At 41.0% G+C, this 19,633-nt stretch overlaps 1 protein-coding gene and 1 long non-coding RNA gene across 10 annotated transcripts in view; one reads left to right on the top strand and one right to left on the bottom strand.

Moving 5' to 3' along the window:
* Positions 1-1,352: 1,352 nt before the first annotated feature.
* ANXA4 (annexin A4) overlaps positions 1,353-19,633 on the bottom strand; it is a 61,624-nt gene continuing 43,343 nt past the window's right edge. For all 3 annotated transcript variants that reach the window (XM_029937536.1, XM_029937537.1, XM_029937538.1), the window contains 7 exons: positions 17,955-18,034; positions 15,861-15,917; positions 10,375-10,468; positions 6,440-6,535; positions 5,852-5,910; positions 4,536-4,658; positions 1,353-2,425 (listed from right to left, as the gene is read on the bottom strand). In XM_029937536.1, the coding sequence (XP_029793396.1) occupies positions 2,366-2,425; positions 4,536-4,658; positions 5,852-5,910; positions 6,440-6,535; positions 10,375-10,468; positions 15,861-15,917; positions 17,955-18,034 (569 nt within the window). In that variant the 3' untranslated portion in view covers positions 1,353-2,365. The remainder of the gene's footprint in view (positions 2,426-4,535; positions 4,659-5,851; positions 5,911-6,439; positions 6,536-10,374; positions 10,469-15,860; positions 15,918-17,954; positions 18,035-19,633) is intronic.
* Positions 2,386-18,743, top strand: LOC115289918. 7 transcript variants are annotated; one of them, XR_003907867.1, is made up of 6 exons: positions 2,386-2,460; positions 10,456-10,601; positions 12,988-13,163; positions 14,057-15,329; positions 17,868-18,206; positions 18,639-18,743. It is a non-coding gene; the product is annotated as an uncharacterized LOC115289918 (long non-coding RNA). The 7 variants fall into 7 exon arrangements; XR_003907872.1 differs by having other exon boundaries at positions 2,436-2,525; positions 14,213-15,329; XR_003907869.1 differs by having other exon boundaries at positions 2,436-2,525; positions 14,187-15,329.

Raw genomic sequence — 19,633 nt, 5'->3', positions numbered from 1 at the left:
ATAAAGTTGGAGATTCCATACTCTTCTAGGTAAATATCAAAGCAGCAGTACTATTTCCTGTAATTAATTGGAATGGCTAAGTATTCATACAAATAGTCTTCACCACTAGCTCAAGCACTTATCATGGGCAAGCAGAAACGAATTGAAAAAAAATCTTTATATTTCATCTATCAAAATACAATAGATATTACAGAAGGAAAAATAAGGCAATTATTCATTTTCTTTTTTTAATTTTTTAATGTTTGTTTTTGAGAGAGAGACAGAGCGCAAGCTAGGGAGGGGCAGAGAGAAAGGGAGACACAGATTCCAAAGCAGGGTCCAGACTCTGAGCTGTCATCACAGAACCTGATGTGGGGCTTGAACCCATGAACCAGGAGATCATGACCTGAGCTGAAGTCAGATGCTTAACTGACTGAGCCATCCAGGTACCCCAGAAGGCAAGTATTCTTATTTGATATAAATGTAAAACAGACAGCATCACTTAATTCCAGAGAAGAAATTAAATACATTATTTTTTAAAATTTTTAGAAATGTTTATTCATTTTTGAGACAAGAGAGAAACTGAACATGAGTAGGGGAGGGGCAGAGAGTAAGGGAGTCACAGAACTGGAAGCAGGCTCCAGGCTCTCAGCTGTCAGCACAGGGCCCTACGTGGTGCTTGAACCCACGAACCATGAGATCATGACCTGAGCTGAAGTAGGACACCCAACTGACTGAGCCACCCAGGTGCCCCAATTAAATACATTATTTTATTATATTATATATATTATATATTATTATAATATATATTATTAAGTAGTGTTTGGTGTATGTAAACTAATGTTTACATACATAAGATTAAATGTTATTTTTTCTTAATTTGTAGCTTTTTTTTTAAATGTTTGTTTATTTTGAGGGGGGCAGAGAGAGAGAGAGAGAGAATTCCAAGCAGGCCCCACACTCAGCTCAGAGCCCTATGAGGGGCTTGAATATACGAACCATTAAATTATGACAGCAGAAATCAAGTGTTGTAGTTTCTAACAGGAACTAACTAACATAAGTTTTTAAATGTTTTTTTTTTTAATTTATTTTTGATACTGAGAGAGACAGAGCATGAGAGGGGGAGGGGCAGAGAGAGAAGGAAACACAGAACTGGAAGCAGGCTCCAGGCTCTGAGCTGGCTGTCAGCACAGAGCCTGACGTGGGGCTCGAACCCACGAACGTGAGATCTGACCTGAGCTGAAGTCAGAGGCTTAACCCACTGAGCCATCCAGGCGCCCCTAACATAAGTTTTTAAAAAATATCTTCTTTCAGGGGCCAGGGTAAAAAATTTCAGAAATGGAAAAGTCCATTAGAGAAAGAATATTCTAAAGACATTTTAAAGACACCATGTTTTATTAAAATTATTTTTCCATGTTGTATACAAACTGAAATTTTGAATAAAATCAAGTACAACTTCAGAATAATTCTAGAGTTGAAAGGCACAGTGCAAATATAAATTACGACAAATCAACAAAATTGAAAAATATTTTAAAAATTAGTTTTAGCACAAAAAAATTCTTGTAAGTAAAAGCGAATTCAGAACATTACACCATCACCAGAAGAATACCTTGTTGGACACTTAATTTTTTTTCCATTCATCTTCCGGCTGGATGAAGACATTAACCATAATATTGTGGAATGTTCAGCATTTATGTTTGCTAACCAGACATATATGACCTATGTAACCACACTTAGAATTTAATTTGCTCAGACGAGTTGGTGATTTTGGTATAGTTCAATCTGGAGAAAGTAAGTAACCTTAATATAAGATGTGAGGGAAGAAATCTCCCATTTAAATTTTTGTAGAGATCAACAAGTAGTATAGACAAAATCTAAACAAAGGAGATTAGTGGATATTTTCAAAATATGACCATGTAAAATAGCAAATTGGACTGATATTCTTATGAACCCCATGCTCACAATTTCAGATCAAGAAATTACTAGCCACTTTCAAAACAGAATTAGGGAAGCAAAGTGATTTTACAACAGTCTTTCAATCTTCTGCTTTAATAGTTTTCCACCCAAACCATGAAATAAATTAAATACATTCCGATTTCTGTGAAACACAAGCAACGAAGAAATTTGTTAAAAACATGGAGTGCATTTTTATTTCTAATTTAAAATCTCCTTTTAAGTTTTATAAGCTTTGAAATGCAAGTACAGCTTTAAAGCATCATGATGAGTAATTATAGATGAATAATAATACAGTCTATATACTAAGAAGCATCTGTAGGCGTTTTAATTGGAAATAAGTATTCTGAGATAATGCTAATAGCAGTGTAGAAAAATGTAGTGAAAAAAATTCAAAGTGTTGGGAATCCTCCGATCCTTCCTGGATTTTATTTTAATCATCTCCTCCACAGAGAATGAGCAGTACCTTCCTGTAGTCACCAGATGTGTCACCCTGGGGGCAAGGGAAGCAAAGGAGCAGTCGGATAAGTGAGTTTCCAAATGGAAGACACCGTGTTAACCTTTTCAGTCTTATCTGGCTTTTTCTCACAGAGGTATTTTGAAAAGACACTTATTATTTATTTTTTTTTGCAAAAATAATACTTGGTCAGTGTAGGAAATAAATACATAAAAGAACATAAAAATCCTAATTCCACCATCTGGAGATCTACGTAACATTTTGGTGCGTCCAGTATCCTTCCAGACTTTTTTCTATGTGTGGGACGGTAGTATTCTGTATTCTACTATTTTACACAATAGAGATTATCTCCCTATTTTAATTTATTAAATATTCTTCTACGACATCATTCTTCAATGGTTATACTCCATTGTAATATGGGTAAAATAATTTGGTTTTTATATATTAGATATTTAATATCTAATATTTTTTAGATATTAGATATCTATAACATATAATACGTTTTTAGATGTTATATATTTCTATCATTTCTAAGTTTTCATTATTATAAACACTGTTATAATAAGCAATTATAGTTAAATTTTTGTGTATTTTTTGATGATTTAGTCAGAATAAATTTTCATAAAATGAGAATTGCCAGATTAATGATGGTGCGTTTTCTTAAAGAACATTTTTTTAAATGTTTAATTATTTTTGAGAGAGAGAGAGAGAGAGAGAGAGTGGGGAAGGGGGCAGAGAAGGAGGGAGACACAGAATCTGAAGCAGGCTCCAGGCTCTGAGATGTCCGCACAGAACCTGACACGGGACTTGAACCCAGGAGCCACAAGATCATGACCTGAGCCAAAGTCCCTGGGCACTCAACCAAATGAGCCACCCAGGTGCCTCAATGATTGTATTTTCTTAAGCCTTTTTATATATGGTGCAAAAGAGCCTTCCAGAAAGGTGCTATAATTTCTACATATAATTTTTTGTGGTCTAATCAATAGATCCATTTTTGCTTGTGCTTCATGGGCACTAGGAAAGAGGGAATCTCTGTCTATAGGATTCAAAGTTTAATACATATCTATTAAATTAAATTTTAATATATCCTTATTTATGCTTTGTCTCATCAATCTTCCAAAGAATAAAGTTGTGCTATACTCTATCTGGCATAGTATTTCCATCAATGACTTTTTTTGGAGCTTTGGATTTCTTATTTATAGATTTGAATGCAATATTTATTTGGTACTTAAAGTTTCATGACAATTTAATCTTTGTTGTTAATAGTTGCCTTTATTAATATAAAGTGATCACTTTTTTCCTATTTCATGTTTTTTTTCCTTAAATTCTTCTTTTTCCTTATAGTGTAATCCCTGCTTTCTTTTTTGTATTGTCAAATGTTCTTTTCCCTGGCCTCTTTTTACAGCTGCTTGCATGTCACTGTATTTTAGTTCCTTATAAGTACAACTTACATTTTGCCTGTCTTTTGTCACTTTTCCCTTTTAAAAAAATGTTTATATATTTATTTTTGAAAGAGAGAGCACGTGAGCAGAGGAGGGGCAGAAAGAGAGGGAGACAGAGAATCCCAAGCAGACTCCCCACTGTCAGCCTGGAGCCCCCAGTTTGAGGCTCGAATTGTGAGACCATGACCTGAGCAGAAGGGGGATGCTTAACCGACTAAGCCAGCCAGGCACCCCAGATGTGAATCATTTCTTTTCACTCTCATGCCGTCAGGACTCCGGGAAGTCTGCTGCCAGGCAAATAAAGGCAGGAATCCAGGGTAACTAACATGCTTTCCCATGTTTTCTGCAGACGTGGCTGGCCCTGGGTAGGGTTCTGGATGACTGACTTAGTTGCTCATCTCTCACTGTGAGCAGGCAGGCAAGGAAATGGCACTCTTAAAAGTATTTATTAAAATATACTCTTTCTCTGTCTGGGGTCAACATAATTACTATAGTTAGAAGGCAGACATTTCCAGCTTCTAACCTGGCAGAGATGAAAACATCTGTGTGAAAGGAAAGAAACTGGAAATACCTGAATTAGAGTAAGATCTTTAAAAGTGATGCTATTTGCCAGGGAGCGGATAAGAAGTGTCTGAATACCTAGGTCAGAACCCCATTCTTTCCTCAGAGCTTTCCCCTGGTCCAGGGCCACTCTCGTGACCTACCTTGATGAAGGAATACAGAGACTTTCCGTAGAGCCTCTTGAAGTTTTCCCGGATGTCCATCATATCAATCTCTGCTCGAGAAACCATAACTCTGATCAGGGTGTCATCGTCGGTGCCTAAGCCCTAAGGCAGAAAACAGGATCCAAGCTGGTGTTCAGTGCTCTTCCTCAGCCTATCAGGACAAGCCTATGCATGGCTCTGTCTTTGGCGCCACAAAGCCTGTGGAAGCCTGTGGAATACTGCTCCTCCCCATGGTGTTCAGGGCCTTCGACAACCTAGCTTCCCAACACTCTGTGTTCTGACCAGAGGAGACCGCTCTCTGCCATTCTAGACACGTACTTGGGTGTCTGCAGTCGGCCTGCCTCACCTGCGAGGATTCCTCCCCGAGTGTCGTCCTTCCCTCCCCAGCCTCACCATCCTTCCCACCACACGAAATCCTCCAAGGTAAAACTCCCTTTATTTTTTAATGTTTGTTTATTTATTTTTGAGAGAGCGAGAGCACCCACAAGCAGGGCAAAGGCAGAGAGAGACACACAGAATGTGAAGCAGGGTCCAGCTTCTGAGCTGTCAGCGCAGAGCCCGGCGCAGGGCTCTAACTCACGGACTGTGAGATCATGACCTGAGTGGAAGTTGGACACTCAACCAACTGAGCCACCCAGGTGTCCCTGTAAAATTTCCTTTAAGGTCCTGCTCAAATATTCCAATTTCTTTATATATTCTTTCTGATCTTTATCCTCTAAACAAATATTGAAAAATACTCTTCTTTCTGTTTTCCTGTATATTTGGATCCTCAGCGATGGTCTTATATTCTATTTTGTTCTTATTGGTATTTTGCACATAACTGCCTCCCCCTTCCCTTTGATCTCTCCAGCACCTCCCGTGGTTCCCAGCAACGGGCTCTGCACAGAGTACGATGCATGGTTAGGGGCTTGGGCTGTGAAGCCAGACTGCCAGTATCTGCATACTTGCTCCATTACTTCCACACTGGGGACCTTGGGCAAACTGCACATCCTCCCTATGTCTCAGTTTTCTCATCTGTAAAATGGGGGTTAATAATAGGACCTGACCCATAGAGCTATTGTAGGGATAAAATTAATCCATATGTATATAGCATAAGGAATAGTGATCACATGTTATAAGTACTCAATAAATACTACTTAGTATTATCATTAGCAGTCACTCTGTGAAGTATTTGATGAATTGAACTAAATATCTCAAGCTGATTTTGTTTAATTTGTGTGGGAAATAGAAGTAAACATGAAGGTGGGCACAAGACATGTTGCAGTCATTCAGATGCTAAAAATGAGGCCATTTACCTTCATAGATTTATAAAGCCTTTCAGCAAAATATGCAGATTTGTTCCTCATGCACTTTACTGTTGAGAGAAAAAAAAGAAATAAAAAAATTATAAAATCTATGAGAAAAGGGTCCCTCTGTTTCTACAAGGTATGAAGTAGTATTCTCTTGATTGCTTTGTCAGAAAAATTTTAGCCAATGTTTTATGAACATAGACCATGAAGAATAAAGTAATTAATTAGAAAAGTAATTAATAAAGGCAATTAAAGCAAAAGACAGCATATAGTTTCAAAATGATTACTATCTCTACCATATGAAACAGTTATTAGTTCTAACCATCCATAGACTTGCAAGATGCAGCTAGTATAGAATTATCTCTCCGGTATATTGAGATATAAAGGCACAGAGGATATAAAACATGTAAAGCTACATAATACAATAATAATCAGATCATAGATAATACCTCTTATTTAAAATTCTGCATCTCATTATGAGTGATTGAAACATTTTTTGATCCCTGAAAACAACTACATCCCTGTGACAACAAACTAGTAAGGAGAAAAGTCTATAGAGATTTGTTTCTCTACTTCCCACCCCCTACCACTTACCTATGGCCAGCAGAGCATCTTCAAAGCTACCAGATGTTTCAGATTTAATACTTTGCTCAATATCCTTCTGTGATATCCTTTTGTATTCATCAAACACTAAAAACAATAACCAATTGTTTTGTTATCATACTTGTAAATAATAAATATAATTTACCCTTACTTTTTATAATATATATCATTATAAATAATAAAAAGAATAGAGGAAACTAAAATTTATAGAGAGAATGACCATCATTCTAGAGCTCAGTGTTTATTAAAAAATTTTTTTTTAACATTTATTCATTTTTGAGAATCAGAGAGAGACAGAGCATGGGTGGGGGAGAGGCTGAGGGAGAGGGAGACACAGAATCCAAAGCAGGCTCCAGGCTCTGAGCTGTCAGGACATAGGGTGATGTGGGGCTGGAACTCATGGACCACGAAATCCTGACCTGAGCTGAAGTCAGACTTTCAACCAATTGAGTCACCCAGGCGCTCCCATTTTTTATTTTTTAATTTAAAAAATTTTCTTAATGTTTATTTTTGAGAGAGAAGGAGACACAATTAGAAGCAAGCTCCAGGCTCTGAGCTGTCAGCACAGAGCCCAATGTGGGGCTCAAACCCACAAACCATGAGAGCATGACCTGAGCTGAACTCAAATGTTTAAGTAACTGAGCCACCCAGGTGCTCCGAAAAACATTTTTTTAACGTTTATTCATTTTTGAGACAGAGCATGAGTGGAGAAGGCCCGGACTCCGAAGCAGTCACTGTTTATTCTTTGGCATCCATCAAGAGGGACAGTAATTAGCAGTGTCAGTGAGAACCCAGGAGGCACAGGCAAGTGAAAGGGTTCGAGGGGAGGATGAAGGAATATTGTGACTCTTGGAGGAGATGAGTCCTTTCCCTTAGTTGAGACCCTGTTTTCTCACACATAAAATAGAGATAGCATCTACAGAGATTTGCTTTCTTTTCTCATTGTTCTCTTAATGAGCAGAACATGTCTTTTTGTAATTGTGGCCTTGGCAATCACCTGTGTGTTCCTTTTGGCTCAAAACTAGAGCAAGTCAACCCCTTAAATATTGAGTCACATTTGATATCAAATAGTTGCCTCTTTTAATAGACTGTAACATAATTAGGGTTTTTTTCACTTTTTGCCAAGTATTTTTTAATGTGATTAACCTATTTTCTTCTTGCCATCTCCTTCTGGAACCTTCTTAGAGTGGATATCTGTTTTTTCTTAACATTGCTCTCTTTGGGGTGTTTCCCCAGGCCCCATTGGTGTGATTTTCATAGGGCTGTCAACCCACAGACACCTCTGCCCCCCAACATACCCCATAAGCTCTACCAAATCAGTAGGCAGTTCACTAGACCAGAGCTAGTCTTACCCTCCTGTTTTTTTTTTATTAAATTATGTTTTATTTTGTTAATTTATTTTTAAAGGGAGAGAATCTTTTTTTAAAACAATTTTTTTAATGTTTATTTTTGAGAGAGACAGAGCGTGAGTGGGGGAGGGGTAGAGAATAAGGGAGACACAGAATCCTAAGCAGGTTCCAGGCTCTGAGCTGTCAGCACAGAGCCTGATGTGGGGCTCAAACTCATGAACTGTGAGATCATGACCTGAGCTGAAGCTGGATGCTTAACTGACTGAGCCACCAGGTGCAAAGAGAGAGAGAGCGAGCAAGAGAGCGACTCACTCTTATGCAGACTCCACACCCAGCATGGAGCCGATGTGGGGCTCCATCTCACAACCATGAGATCATGACCTGGGCTGAAATCAAGAGTCTGATGCCTGACTGAGCCACCCAGGCTTTCCCCCTCCTGGGGGTTTTATAAATGAGCAGATGATGGGGATGGCCAAAAGCACCGAGTCAGCTTTAACCTCAGAGAAGAATTACCTGGGGAACCTGGGAAACTTCCTGGATGTCACTTTCAGGGATTCTAAATCAGCCAGCCTGAAGTAGGGGTTCAAGACTCAGCATTTTCAATGAAGACCAGACTGAGAATCTCTGCCTTACAAATAAAATATGTGACTCCTTTCCACTGTGACCCCCAGAACTGCCTTGACTTCTGTTCTTCCTGGAATTATTCAGCTCTCTCTTCAATTCAGTGAGCCACCGGTATTCTCCATTTCCCCTCTTGTCCCATTTTGTATTATTTCTTCTTCTTAAGTTGGAGTCAGTGTCTATTGCTTGGAATCAAAAGATCTAATTGACACATTTTCAAAGTCCCAGTTTAATCCACTGTAAACTGGGGGAAACAATGGCTGCTCCAATGGGTTGTTGCAACAATGCTTATAATAGGCTAAGCACTGCATCAGGAAGATAATAAAACCCTAGTTATTTGGTTGATAAAAAAAAATTATGAAGTATTCCTTATCCAAATAGTGCTCAGATTTTCTTCCAGTGGTTTACAAGCAGATACTTTATAACTTCCCAATAACTATGCTGAGAAATGAAGGCGGTTACAAAGGTATTTACCTGGTCTTTCGAAGACCTGCAGTTCCTGGGAAATACCACCAGAGGGAGATTTATGTAATTAGTAATCTGGCCAGGGGAGGTGAAGAAATAAGCTGAGTCAGAAGTTGGTGTATATGATGGTAGCCCATGACATTTATTAACAGGTGTAATCACCTATTTTTAAACACTGTGGAATATCTTAAATCACTGCAACTTCCAAATGTGTTGTAATTTTCAATTACTTTATGTTTTCAATTTAGTGAACTCCTTCTCAAATTTCCCATAGGTTTCGTAAATTGTGTGTGATTATAAGGCATGGTCGGTTTATAAAACTGTGCTGAAACATAAACAACTAAAGAGCTTATATAAAAGATGAGATATCTTATTAAACCCTTATTGCTGTTTCAGGAAGAAAATAAACCTGACGACAAATGTTCCACAAGTTTTTCCCCAAAGAAGTTAAAAGCATATTACAAAGACTAGCATTATCAGAAGCAAATTAGAAACATTATGCATAGGAAATAAAACGTGAAATTATCCACTACTTATCTTATGCAACATACTCCCTAAAGAAATCATTTCTATTAGCTTTACAACTTGGATATTAAATAGGAATAAATGTCAACCAACAATCCTAGTTCATTACTCACTGATGTACTGAAGATTTTTTCTTGCGTAACTAAATTAAATGGCTCAGTTGGTTTAGCGTCCGACTCTCAATCTTGGCTCAGGTCATGATCTCACAGTTTGTGAGTTCGAGCCCCACGTCAGGCTCTGCACTCACAGTGGAGAGTTCTCCACCGGAGTTCTTTCTCTCTCTGCTCCTACCCCACTCATTCTCTCTTTCTCTCAAAATAAATAAGTAAACTTAAAAAAATTTTTTTTAGTTAAATGGGACTGCTTTAGGCAAAGAAAGACAGATACCGTATGTTTTCACTCATATGTGGAACAGGAGAAATTTAACAGAGGACCACAGGGGAAGGGATGGGGAAAAAACAGTCAGGGAGAGGGAGGGAGACAAATCACAAGAGACTCTTAAATACTGAGAACAAACTGGATGTTGATGGGGCGTCGGGGAGAAGGGAAAATGGGTGATGGGCACAGAGGACGGTACCTGTTGGGATGAGCACTGGGTGTTATATGGAAACCAACTTGACAATAAACTATATTAAATAAATAAATAAATAAATAAATAAATAAATAAATAAATAGGGCAGCTTTAGAAAAACAACTGACCATGAAGGTTGGTTTCTTACAAACAGGAATGCCAAACCTCTATGAATCCATTGTATATCTGCTAATTATTCATAATTAATCTTTCAGAAATTGGCCCTCATGCACATTGTTGCACTCCTATATTTCCAAGGTAAGATATCTAAGACAGTTCAGTACAATCAGTTCTTTGTGCCAAATAAAGGTGAAAAGGTTCTAAATTAATTATGGACAACAGAGATTTCACTGTCTTCCAAACAGTTTCTTTGGAAGATGAGGCAAATGCCTTACCGTGCAACAGATGATTTCGGTTCCGGGAACAGAGAACAGTTAGAAATTTCACCTCATCTGTTCCCCATTTCTTCTCTCCAGCCTCGTACAGGTCCTGAAGCCAAACAAAGCACAAGTTTAAAACATCACAGAGAAGCTGCCAGGAAATATTCAAATATTTCCAGAACTTCAAAGAGCTGAGCTGGCTTCGTTTTATTTTGTTGGTGATGAGGGTGGAAGTGGTGTTGGTGAGTGGCAAGCAATGACTCAAGATTTTTCCTTAGGTATATGACTAATGGGACCGCTTACTATCTCCTAGAGAGGGCAAGCACCAGCAGCAGCTCCTTATATGTGTACATGGTTCTAGGCTGTGGGCCGAAAGGAATGCCCTAGACTAGGTTACCATGCAGAAGCCACTAACCATATATGGCTATTTACCTTTTCATTCATGAAAATTTAAAAGTCAACTCCTCAGTCAAACTACCAACATTTCAAGTGCTCTTTGGCTATATGTGGCTATTTTGACTGAAGAGTTGAATTTTAAATTTTAGTTAATTTTAGTTAATTAAAATTAGCCAGTGGCTGTCCATACAAGACAGTGCCAATGTAGAACATTTTCAGCATCACAGAAAGTTCTCGTGGACAACACTACTGTAGAATGATCCGTGGTTTGCTCAAGGCTACAGAAGGTCACATTGTGGAACCAGGACCCCATTAGTAATTGTTTATATTCCAAACAGTAGGACTACAAGAATTTTCTTTTTTTTAATGTTTTATTTATTTTTTGATACAGAGAGAGACAGAGCATGAGAGGGGGAAGGGCAGAGAGAGAAGGAGACAGACTCTGAAGCAGGCTCCAGGCTCTGAGCTAGCTGTCAGCACAGAGCCCGACGCCAGGCTTGAACCCATGAACGTGAGATCTGACCTGAGCTGAAGTCGGAGGCTTAACCGACTGAGCCACCCAGGCGCCCCAGGACTATAAGAATTTGACTCTGGTCGCTTTAACTATATTCCTGATAAACCAAAACTACTATTTATGTTACCTCACTGCTATTTTAAAAAAGCAACAGGAAAATAGCAAGTGTTGGCAAGGCTGTCGAGAAACTGGAACTCTGTGCACTGTTGATGAGAATGTAGAATAATGCAGCCTCTATAGAAAACAGTATTGCTGTGCTTCAAGAAGTTACAAATAGAATTACCATGTGACCCAACGATACTACTTCTGAGCACACAGCTGAAAGAGTTGGAAGCAGATATATTTGTATGCCCACATTCACAGAGCATTATTTACAACAGCCAAAAGTTAGATGCAACCCACTGTCCACTGGCAAATTCCATTGTTTGTATGGAATCTGATCCACCCTTAAAAAGGAAGGAAATTCTGACGCGTGCCACAACCTGGATGAACCCTGAGGACATTATGCTAAGTGAAATAAGCCAGTTACACAAACACAAATACTGGGTGATTACCTTGTATGAGGCATCTAGTCAAACTCCTAGAAACAGGAAGCCACATGGTGGTTGTCAGTGGCTAGGAGGAGGGGAGATGAGGAGTTGTTTAATGGGTATAGAGTTTCGGTTTTGCAAGGTGAGAAAGTTCTGGAGATTGTTTGCACAAGAATGTGCATACAGTTAACATTACCGAACTGTATACTTAAAAATGGTTAAGGCCGGGGGGGAGGGGCACCTGGGTAGCTCAGTTCAGTTAAGTGTCCGACTTCAGCTCAGGGCATGATCTCGTGGTCCATGAGTTCGAGCCCCATGGCAGGCTCTTTGCTGACAACTCAGAACCTGGAGGCTTCTTTGGATTCGGTGTCTCCCCCTCTTCTCTTTCTGGCCCTCTCCAACTCATGCTCTATCTCTCTCCATCTCTCAAGAATGAATAAATGTTAAAAAAAATTTTTTAAGATGGTTAAGATGGCAAATTTTATGTTACATGTATTTTATTTTTAAAATGTTTTGGGGACACCTGGGTGACTCAGTTCATTAAAGTATCTGATTTTAGCTCAGGTCAGGATCTCACAGTTCGTGGGTTTGAGCCCTATGTTGGGCTCTGCGTTGACAGCTTAGAGTCTGGAGCCTGCTTCAGATTCTGTGTCTCCCTCTCTCTGTCCCTCCCCTGCTCACGTGCTGTCTCTCTCTAAAATAAATAAACATTTTTAAATTTTTAAATTTAAAACACTGTTTATTATTTTATTTTTTTAATTTTAATTTTTAAAATTTACATCTAAGCTAGTTAGCCTATAGTACAACAATCCTACTCTTTATTTATAAGCAGCAGCTGGCTTAAGTTTCTCAAAATGCCCTTACCTGACATACTTTGTCACTCATTGGGCTTTCCTCATCTCCTCATCTGTTCTTTCACTTCTTTGTCTAATCTCCTCACTACTTCAGAGTCAATTCACAGAACCATGGAATTTTAAAGCTCGGAGGGTACAAAGGGTTCATCTAAGTAATAAACTTGAAAATTCAGATTTTCCTGGGTTCATCTAAGATCCCTTCTTGCCAGCTCATCTACTTCCTTTATCTTTTCCTGCCCTTCATCCAGCTCCGTTTCACTTCTGTTCTTTTCTCACTGCATTTTTTATCTAGCTCTTGTTTCACTGACACTTGTTTTTCTTTCATGTATTTTAGGCTCCAAAGCCATCTGAAGTCGGCCTCTTCCTGACAGTCTGGCCATGTCTGCCTCCCTGGCTGCTTCTGTTTGTTCACAGGCCACATAGTGTCTGAGCTGAGGATGTGTTGATTGTCATGCTTCTTTATAAGTAATGAGCAGTCTATCCAGATCTGTTTTCTTCCTCCAGAACAAGGTGAGCGGATTCTTCTCGGAGCTCCTCACTTTTATATGGATAGAGTTCCAGCAGGAGCACCCGTTGCTGGTCCACAGGAGGGGGGCCTCTGAGACACAGGAGTTGCCTGAGGATTTTCTTCCTATTTGAGCGAAGCCACTGTGCCCGCTTCCAGCTTGAGGTTGGGGGGACTGGCGTCTTTTCTGCTGCAGAAATGTCCTTCCTGCGTCCTTGGCCCGGGTTTGCTACCCATCCGGCATTTTAATGGCCCTCCTCCAGAGTTTCCAGTGTGGATGCAGATTTTCCCTCACTTTAGATTTGCTGGTTTGTTTGTTTTTCAGAAGAAGGGAACCAAAATGTGTCATCCAGCAAAAGCTCTGAAGGGCATGTGTAATGTAGTTATGATTTTTTTTAATGTTTATTCATTTTTGAGAGAGAAAGAGACAGAGCGCAAGTAGGGAAGGGGCAGAGAAAGAGGGAGACACAGAATTTGAAGCAGCTCCAGGCTCCAAGCTGTCAGCACAGAGCCCAACACAGTGCTTGAACTCACGAACCGTGAGATTACGACCTGAGCCGAAGTTGGACACTTAACAGACTGAGCCACCCAGGCACCCCTAATGTAGTTTTAATATATCACAAGTTTTTTATTTAAAAAATTTTTAATGTTTACTTATTTTTTAGACAGAGAGAAACAGAATGTGAGTGAGGGAGGGCAGAGAGAGACAGAGACACAGAATTGGAAGCAGACTCCAGGTTCTGAGCTGTCAGCACAGAGCCTGATGCAGGGCTTGAACTCATGGACCGTGAGATCATGACCTGAGCCAAAGTCAGACACTTAACTGACTGAGCCACCCAGGTGCCCCGAGTTTCTTTTTAAAGTAGGAATTCTGAGTACTCCCTATGATGTCTTTCAGTGCAAGTTTCATCTAAGAACAGACAAACTTGGACTTGTTGGATAACAGTCTTAAGAAATTTTAAGATTTCTACCTTTTCTAAGTTACCATGACCTGATTCGACCTACCCTGAATGTTCTTCTCATCTCAGATTCATTTACTTTCCTCAAAATCCAGCTGTACTACCCAGTGTTTGCAAATACTTCCCCTGCTGCTGGTACAAGTCACAGAGCAAAGACTGACAAAGTCTTCCTACCATCTTATCCTACAAGAGCTGAAATCTCAGTGGCTGTTGGTCTTAAATTCTTCATCTCTTGGTGAAGGATCCAGAAAAACCTACTCTGAGTTCTACTTCCTCTGTCCGACTTTCCCCGCCCAAACTTGGTTGGAAGCCCCTTTCACCTGATCACTTCTAAGAGAAACTGGGCTCTTTGAAGAGACTTCAAAACATTTGTTGACTGAACTGCATGGTTTAAAAAAAAAAGAAGACAGACCTGTATTCAAGGAACCCAATTCTACCATCTATGTGATCTTGGACAAGTTATTTATTTTTTACTGTAGTTAGGAATAATGTTTTTGGACAAGTTATTTAAGTCTTCACATCAGTTTCTTAGTCTCTAAAGCAGAAGTAAAAATATCTACTTCACAAGTGTGTTATGATGAAAAAGCATAAAGCAGTTAACGCAATGCCTGGCATCTAGGAAATGCACCAGCAACTGACAGTGGGTATAATGTCTCCGGAATAACTTGCTTGCCAACTCTTCATTTAGTATGAGATACACTTGGGCTATGGAGGCTACTTCCAACATATCCAAAAATGCTGTCCTTGAGGAAGTTGAAATTCACATTAGCAACCAGGAGTTCCAGTGTTTTCAATACCTTCTCCCTCCTCAAAGCTTCTGGATTAAAGACAATTTCCTATTTCTCTCGTATGGGATGGGCCTCCCTGGATCCTCAGAACTCTTACAGCACACATACCTCTCACCCTCCTGGTGAAAGCAACAGGCTCTTTTCTGCAGAATCCATAGTGGTTCATACCTCACATATTGAATGGGAACAATCCTTCCCTATGGTCGTATATTGATTGCGAGTACAGGGTCTAGATCCAAACTGTCTAGGTTCAAATCCCTGTTCTGCCATGTATTATCTGTGAACTTGAGCAAGGAACTGGACTTCTGCAAGCCTCAGTTTCCTTATCCATAAAATGAGGAGAGCAATACTTGGTTCATAGGGTTATCGCAAGGATTCAATGACATACTTTGTATCAAGAGCTCACAACAGTGTTTGGCACCTGGTAAAGACCCACTTTTTATTAGTTATTATTATCAGCGTTATCTGGCTGCGGTAAGCAGATCAGGGATCAGTGCCAGGGCAGCACCAGTGGGCTGGGCACCAGGGAAACAACTGCCTCTTGGGGTTTGACATTAATTTTACCCCGATGGGGTACACATGGCACCAAGCTGCTTTACACAAGTGCTATCAAATGTTCTCTCTGGGGAAGTAAAAATGCAAAGTAAACAAAGCAAAGGCAGGCCCCTTCACCTCCAAGTGATTCCGAAGACACTCCATGGTTCTCTGGGGTGGCCATACCATGGTCCCAATGTCAAGAACATAGGGATGCTCGTATAATGATGCCCAGTATCACCCCCAGGCTCTAAGTATCTCTGCAAGAAATTTCTGCTATTAAAGGTTATCTATGGGAATACTTGTTTTTTAAATACTATATCCCAGCCTGGCCGATATACACTGAAATATAAGAGGGGATCCACCAACTGAGGCATGTCTCACTGGCAAAAGCAAAGAGAAAATTTTCAGTTCTACTAACCTGAGCATCCTGTCTCATGAGAGCATCATCCAGATAATTTCCTTCATCCCTGCCACCCTGAGAAAAACAAAACAAGGAGAATGGGACAGTATCCATGAAGATGGGGTAGGGCACACTGTTAGGACAGAATGTCTGGGAACCCAGGGACATGGTCCTTAGAATGCCCACAGGAGTCACACTTGCAGCCAAGGGAGAGAGGACAGGTGTCCTCTGAATGTATTTGCATTATTCCTGTGGCTCTAGTCTGTGCCTGGAGACCATGACGGACCAGAGCGCCAGCGGTCCCTTCACGCTGCCTGGGCGGCTCTGCCAGTAGAAGGGGAAGGAGAGTGCACACTGCCTGGGGACTGCTCCCTCCACCGCTGTCCCCTCCCCTTTGCCACCTCACCCACCCCTATGTCATCCCCGGGCCTTACTAACTGGCAAATCTACATTGATTGATTCTGCCAAATAAGGGCTCGGAATAAAGGAATCAAGAGTCCAGGACCAGCAGTGGGGCTTAAGGAGCATGTGAAAACTCCCCACCGCTCACCAACATCAGCTCACTGGGAGGGCAGGGTTGAAGTCCGGGAGGAATGCTAAGGAGTGACAGGCTACTTTCCTCTGGATCATTAGACTGTTTTTTTAAATGTTTATTTATTTATTTTTGAGAGAGAGAGAGAAAGAAAGAAAGTGCGGGGAAGGGCAGAGAGAGACACACACAGAATCCCAAGCAGGCTCTGAGCTGTCAGTGCAGAGCCCAACATAGGACTTGAACGTATAAACTGTGAGATCATGACCTGAGCTGCAATCAAGAGTTGGGGCTTAACCAACTGAGCCACCCAGGCGCCCCTTGTTAGACTATTTCTATTGCTATGCTGTCCCAATATTCTATGGTCTAGGCCTGGCTTGGCAGGGTGCTAAATCTGAGAGGCAAAGAACAAAATGGGTTAAGGAATGCTAAGAAATAAGGAATGAGGAAAAGATAAGGAAACAAAAAAGCAGGTCAGCATTATTAAGTAAGTATCAGAGACAGAGTATGGTGGGGTTGGAGATGATTTCTGAGGTCCTGCCTTGTTGAAAGGGTAGCAACAATATTAACAGAAACAGGAAAGTCAGGAAGATGAGCTGGTTTGGGGGAAAATGAGTTCAGGTTTAGATTAGGACTGATTTGAGGTGATGGTAGACTATACGGAAACAACTTAAAAAGTAGTGAGAAATGAGAGTCCTACACTCGGGAAGAATGTCAGGATAAAGACAAAGTTGGGAAGTCATGTGAAATATCACATGTACGCACCTTCTATTTTCTGGCACCCCTCCTCCCACACTAGCCCAGTCCTGCTTTGCTTCTCATCCTGACTAAATATTGAGGTGACTCCCTACCAGGCCTCCCAGCCTCCAGTTCAACTGATCTTATACAGCACTGTTATATTGCTCTTCTGAAAATGCAGTTCACTCCGGCGATCCCAAACCTTCAGTGGCTCCCTACTGCTCTCCCAACAAGGGATCCCAGTTCAGCCTTCCATCTTGCTCCTAGAATTACCAGCCGACTGCTCAGCCAACAGTTCCCCGAGCACACCCCTCACCCCATGTCCCCTGCCTCCTTGCCTCTTTCTGGCTGTTCTTCCTGCCTATAATGCACCCACCTACCTCTGTGCCTCTTGAAATCCTAGCAACCCTCCAAATCCTCTCTGAACCAGCACCTCTGTCATGAAGGCTTTTCTTTGTTTCTGCCACCAGACTCTCCCCTTGAACCTTCCTTTTACTCTGTGCCCTTTCCTTGGTACTTTTTATGCCCTTATTATAGCAGCCTGTGTACCTGGTAGATTCCGTTATGACAATATAAACCTAAAGCTAGAAGTTGTCTCAATGCACTGATTAGCAAGGGCACCTGGCATGTGTTAGGTACTCATATACATAAATTTGAATAAATGGGTATGCATGAGTAGCCAGAGTCTCTAAAAGGGAGAGGGTTAAAACAACAGAGAGGCCCATGAACAACACTTGGGGAATATTCGCATTTGGCAGGAGGAAGGCGGGAAAAGAGGACTTGGAGTGAGCATCCCAAGAGAACTCAACCCCCATCAGAAGCAGCCCACTGAGGGAGAGACTCACTGCGGACAGAGACACCAGCACCCTCTGGAACATGAAGGAAGTGTCAGAGCGAATGTCATCCTCAAGGCTCCGCCCATATTCTGGCAAGAGAGCAAAGTTAGCTGCATCAGAGTAGAGTCCTGCCCAGCACTGTCATGCTCCAGAACCATCTGCCCTCCCCAAGATTGGCCGGTTTACCAAAGCAGCTCATTATGAGGGTTTTCAACCCCATGCACAGTTTTTCCAAAACTGAACTCTCGTAAAATGCTCAAGGTAAGTTTAGCTTGTCATTAGAGTGGAAACAAGATGTTCCTGGTCCTTAAAAAGACAGGTCAAGAAGGCTGGGGCTGTAATCCTCCTCCTGCGGTTACTACTGTCCAGGAGTCTGCCCCCACCATGCTTCTCAGTGATGGGAGGAACGGCGACTGTAGACCAGCACATGGAAAGGCAAACGGCACAGGGTTTCTGAGCCTGTGACTGGGGACCTGCAGCGGGCTGTCAGACCCAAATTCTAGCAGGTGCCTAGTCTGCACTCCCTCAAGAGCTTCCCCAGAGAAGCTCCGACCTTCACACCCTCAGGGTTAGAAGATCCATATTCGGCAGACATGGGGATGAGAGTACTCCAACAAAGCTCCCAAGGTTTAGTGTCTCCTGCTCTGAACACTTACCAAAAAAACTCCTACTGTTTTGTTTCCTTCCTACCAGAGTAGACATGGAAAATCCAGGGAAAAACAAATAAGATGGAGGAAAAACACCCCACAAAATTCCACCATAATATAATCACCTAGAAATAATAATCATTTGATACCACCTTGGTGAGTCTCCTTCCTCATTTCTCCTTACATATGTTATTTTTCTTTTCTTTTCTTTTAAGTTTATTTTTTTGAGAGGGGTAGGGGAGAGACAGCATGAGTGTGGGAGGAGCAGAGAGATAAGAAGAGAAAGAGAATCCCAAGTAGGCTCCATGCTGTCAGTGCAGAGCCCGATGCAGGGTTTGAACTCATGAACCCCAAGATAATGACCTGAGCTGAAATCAAGTCAAGGATAGGATGCTTAACCGACCAAGAAACCCAGGTGCCCCTGTTATTTTTCTTTTTTTTTTTAAATGACATCATAGCATGCTATTTTATGATTTGTCTTTTTTTACTTATCCATATACCATACCATTTAATGGAATGTAATAATATCCTTCACTATATATTTCGATGACTCCATAATAGTCCATTGTGTGGGTGCACCATATTTTATTTAGCCAGCCTGCTACTGATGGACATGTTTAGCTAATCTAAACAGTACCAAGTAAACACTATAGGATCTAAACCTTTGTGCTTTTTTTTTTTTTAATTATGTTCTTAAGGCAAAAAGCCATATTATCTTTTAAAGACTCTTCATAGGCATCATCCTCTGGAGATTTGTAAGAGGGGAATAAACAGCTATCTTTCTCAGGCGGCTGAGGGTACACAGTCCAGTGTGGAGGTAAGAAGTCGGGTGAGAGAGCCCCTCCAGGGCATCCCCTGTAATGCTAAGATTCATTGGTGCCTCTGCTTTTGAACCAGCATGTCTGATTCTCTGCTCGATGATAAGAACAACCTTCAGGTGATGAAACACTGCATTGGGAGAGGCGTCTTCACCTAAGAAGTCTCGAGAAGCCAATAGACTATCTGCCTAGATGGGGAACTGCCCGAAAGTGGAGCTTGGAA

The sequence above is a fragment of the Suricata suricatta genome, chromosome 4 (assembly GCF_006229205.1).
Source record: "Suricata suricatta isolate VVHF042 chromosome 4, meerkat_22Aug2017_6uvM2_HiC, whole genome shotgun sequence".
Classification (NCBI taxonomy): domain Eukaryota; kingdom Metazoa; phylum Chordata; class Mammalia; order Carnivora; family Herpestidae; genus Suricata; species Suricata suricatta.
This window is presented reverse-complemented; position numbering and strand designations above follow the sequence as displayed.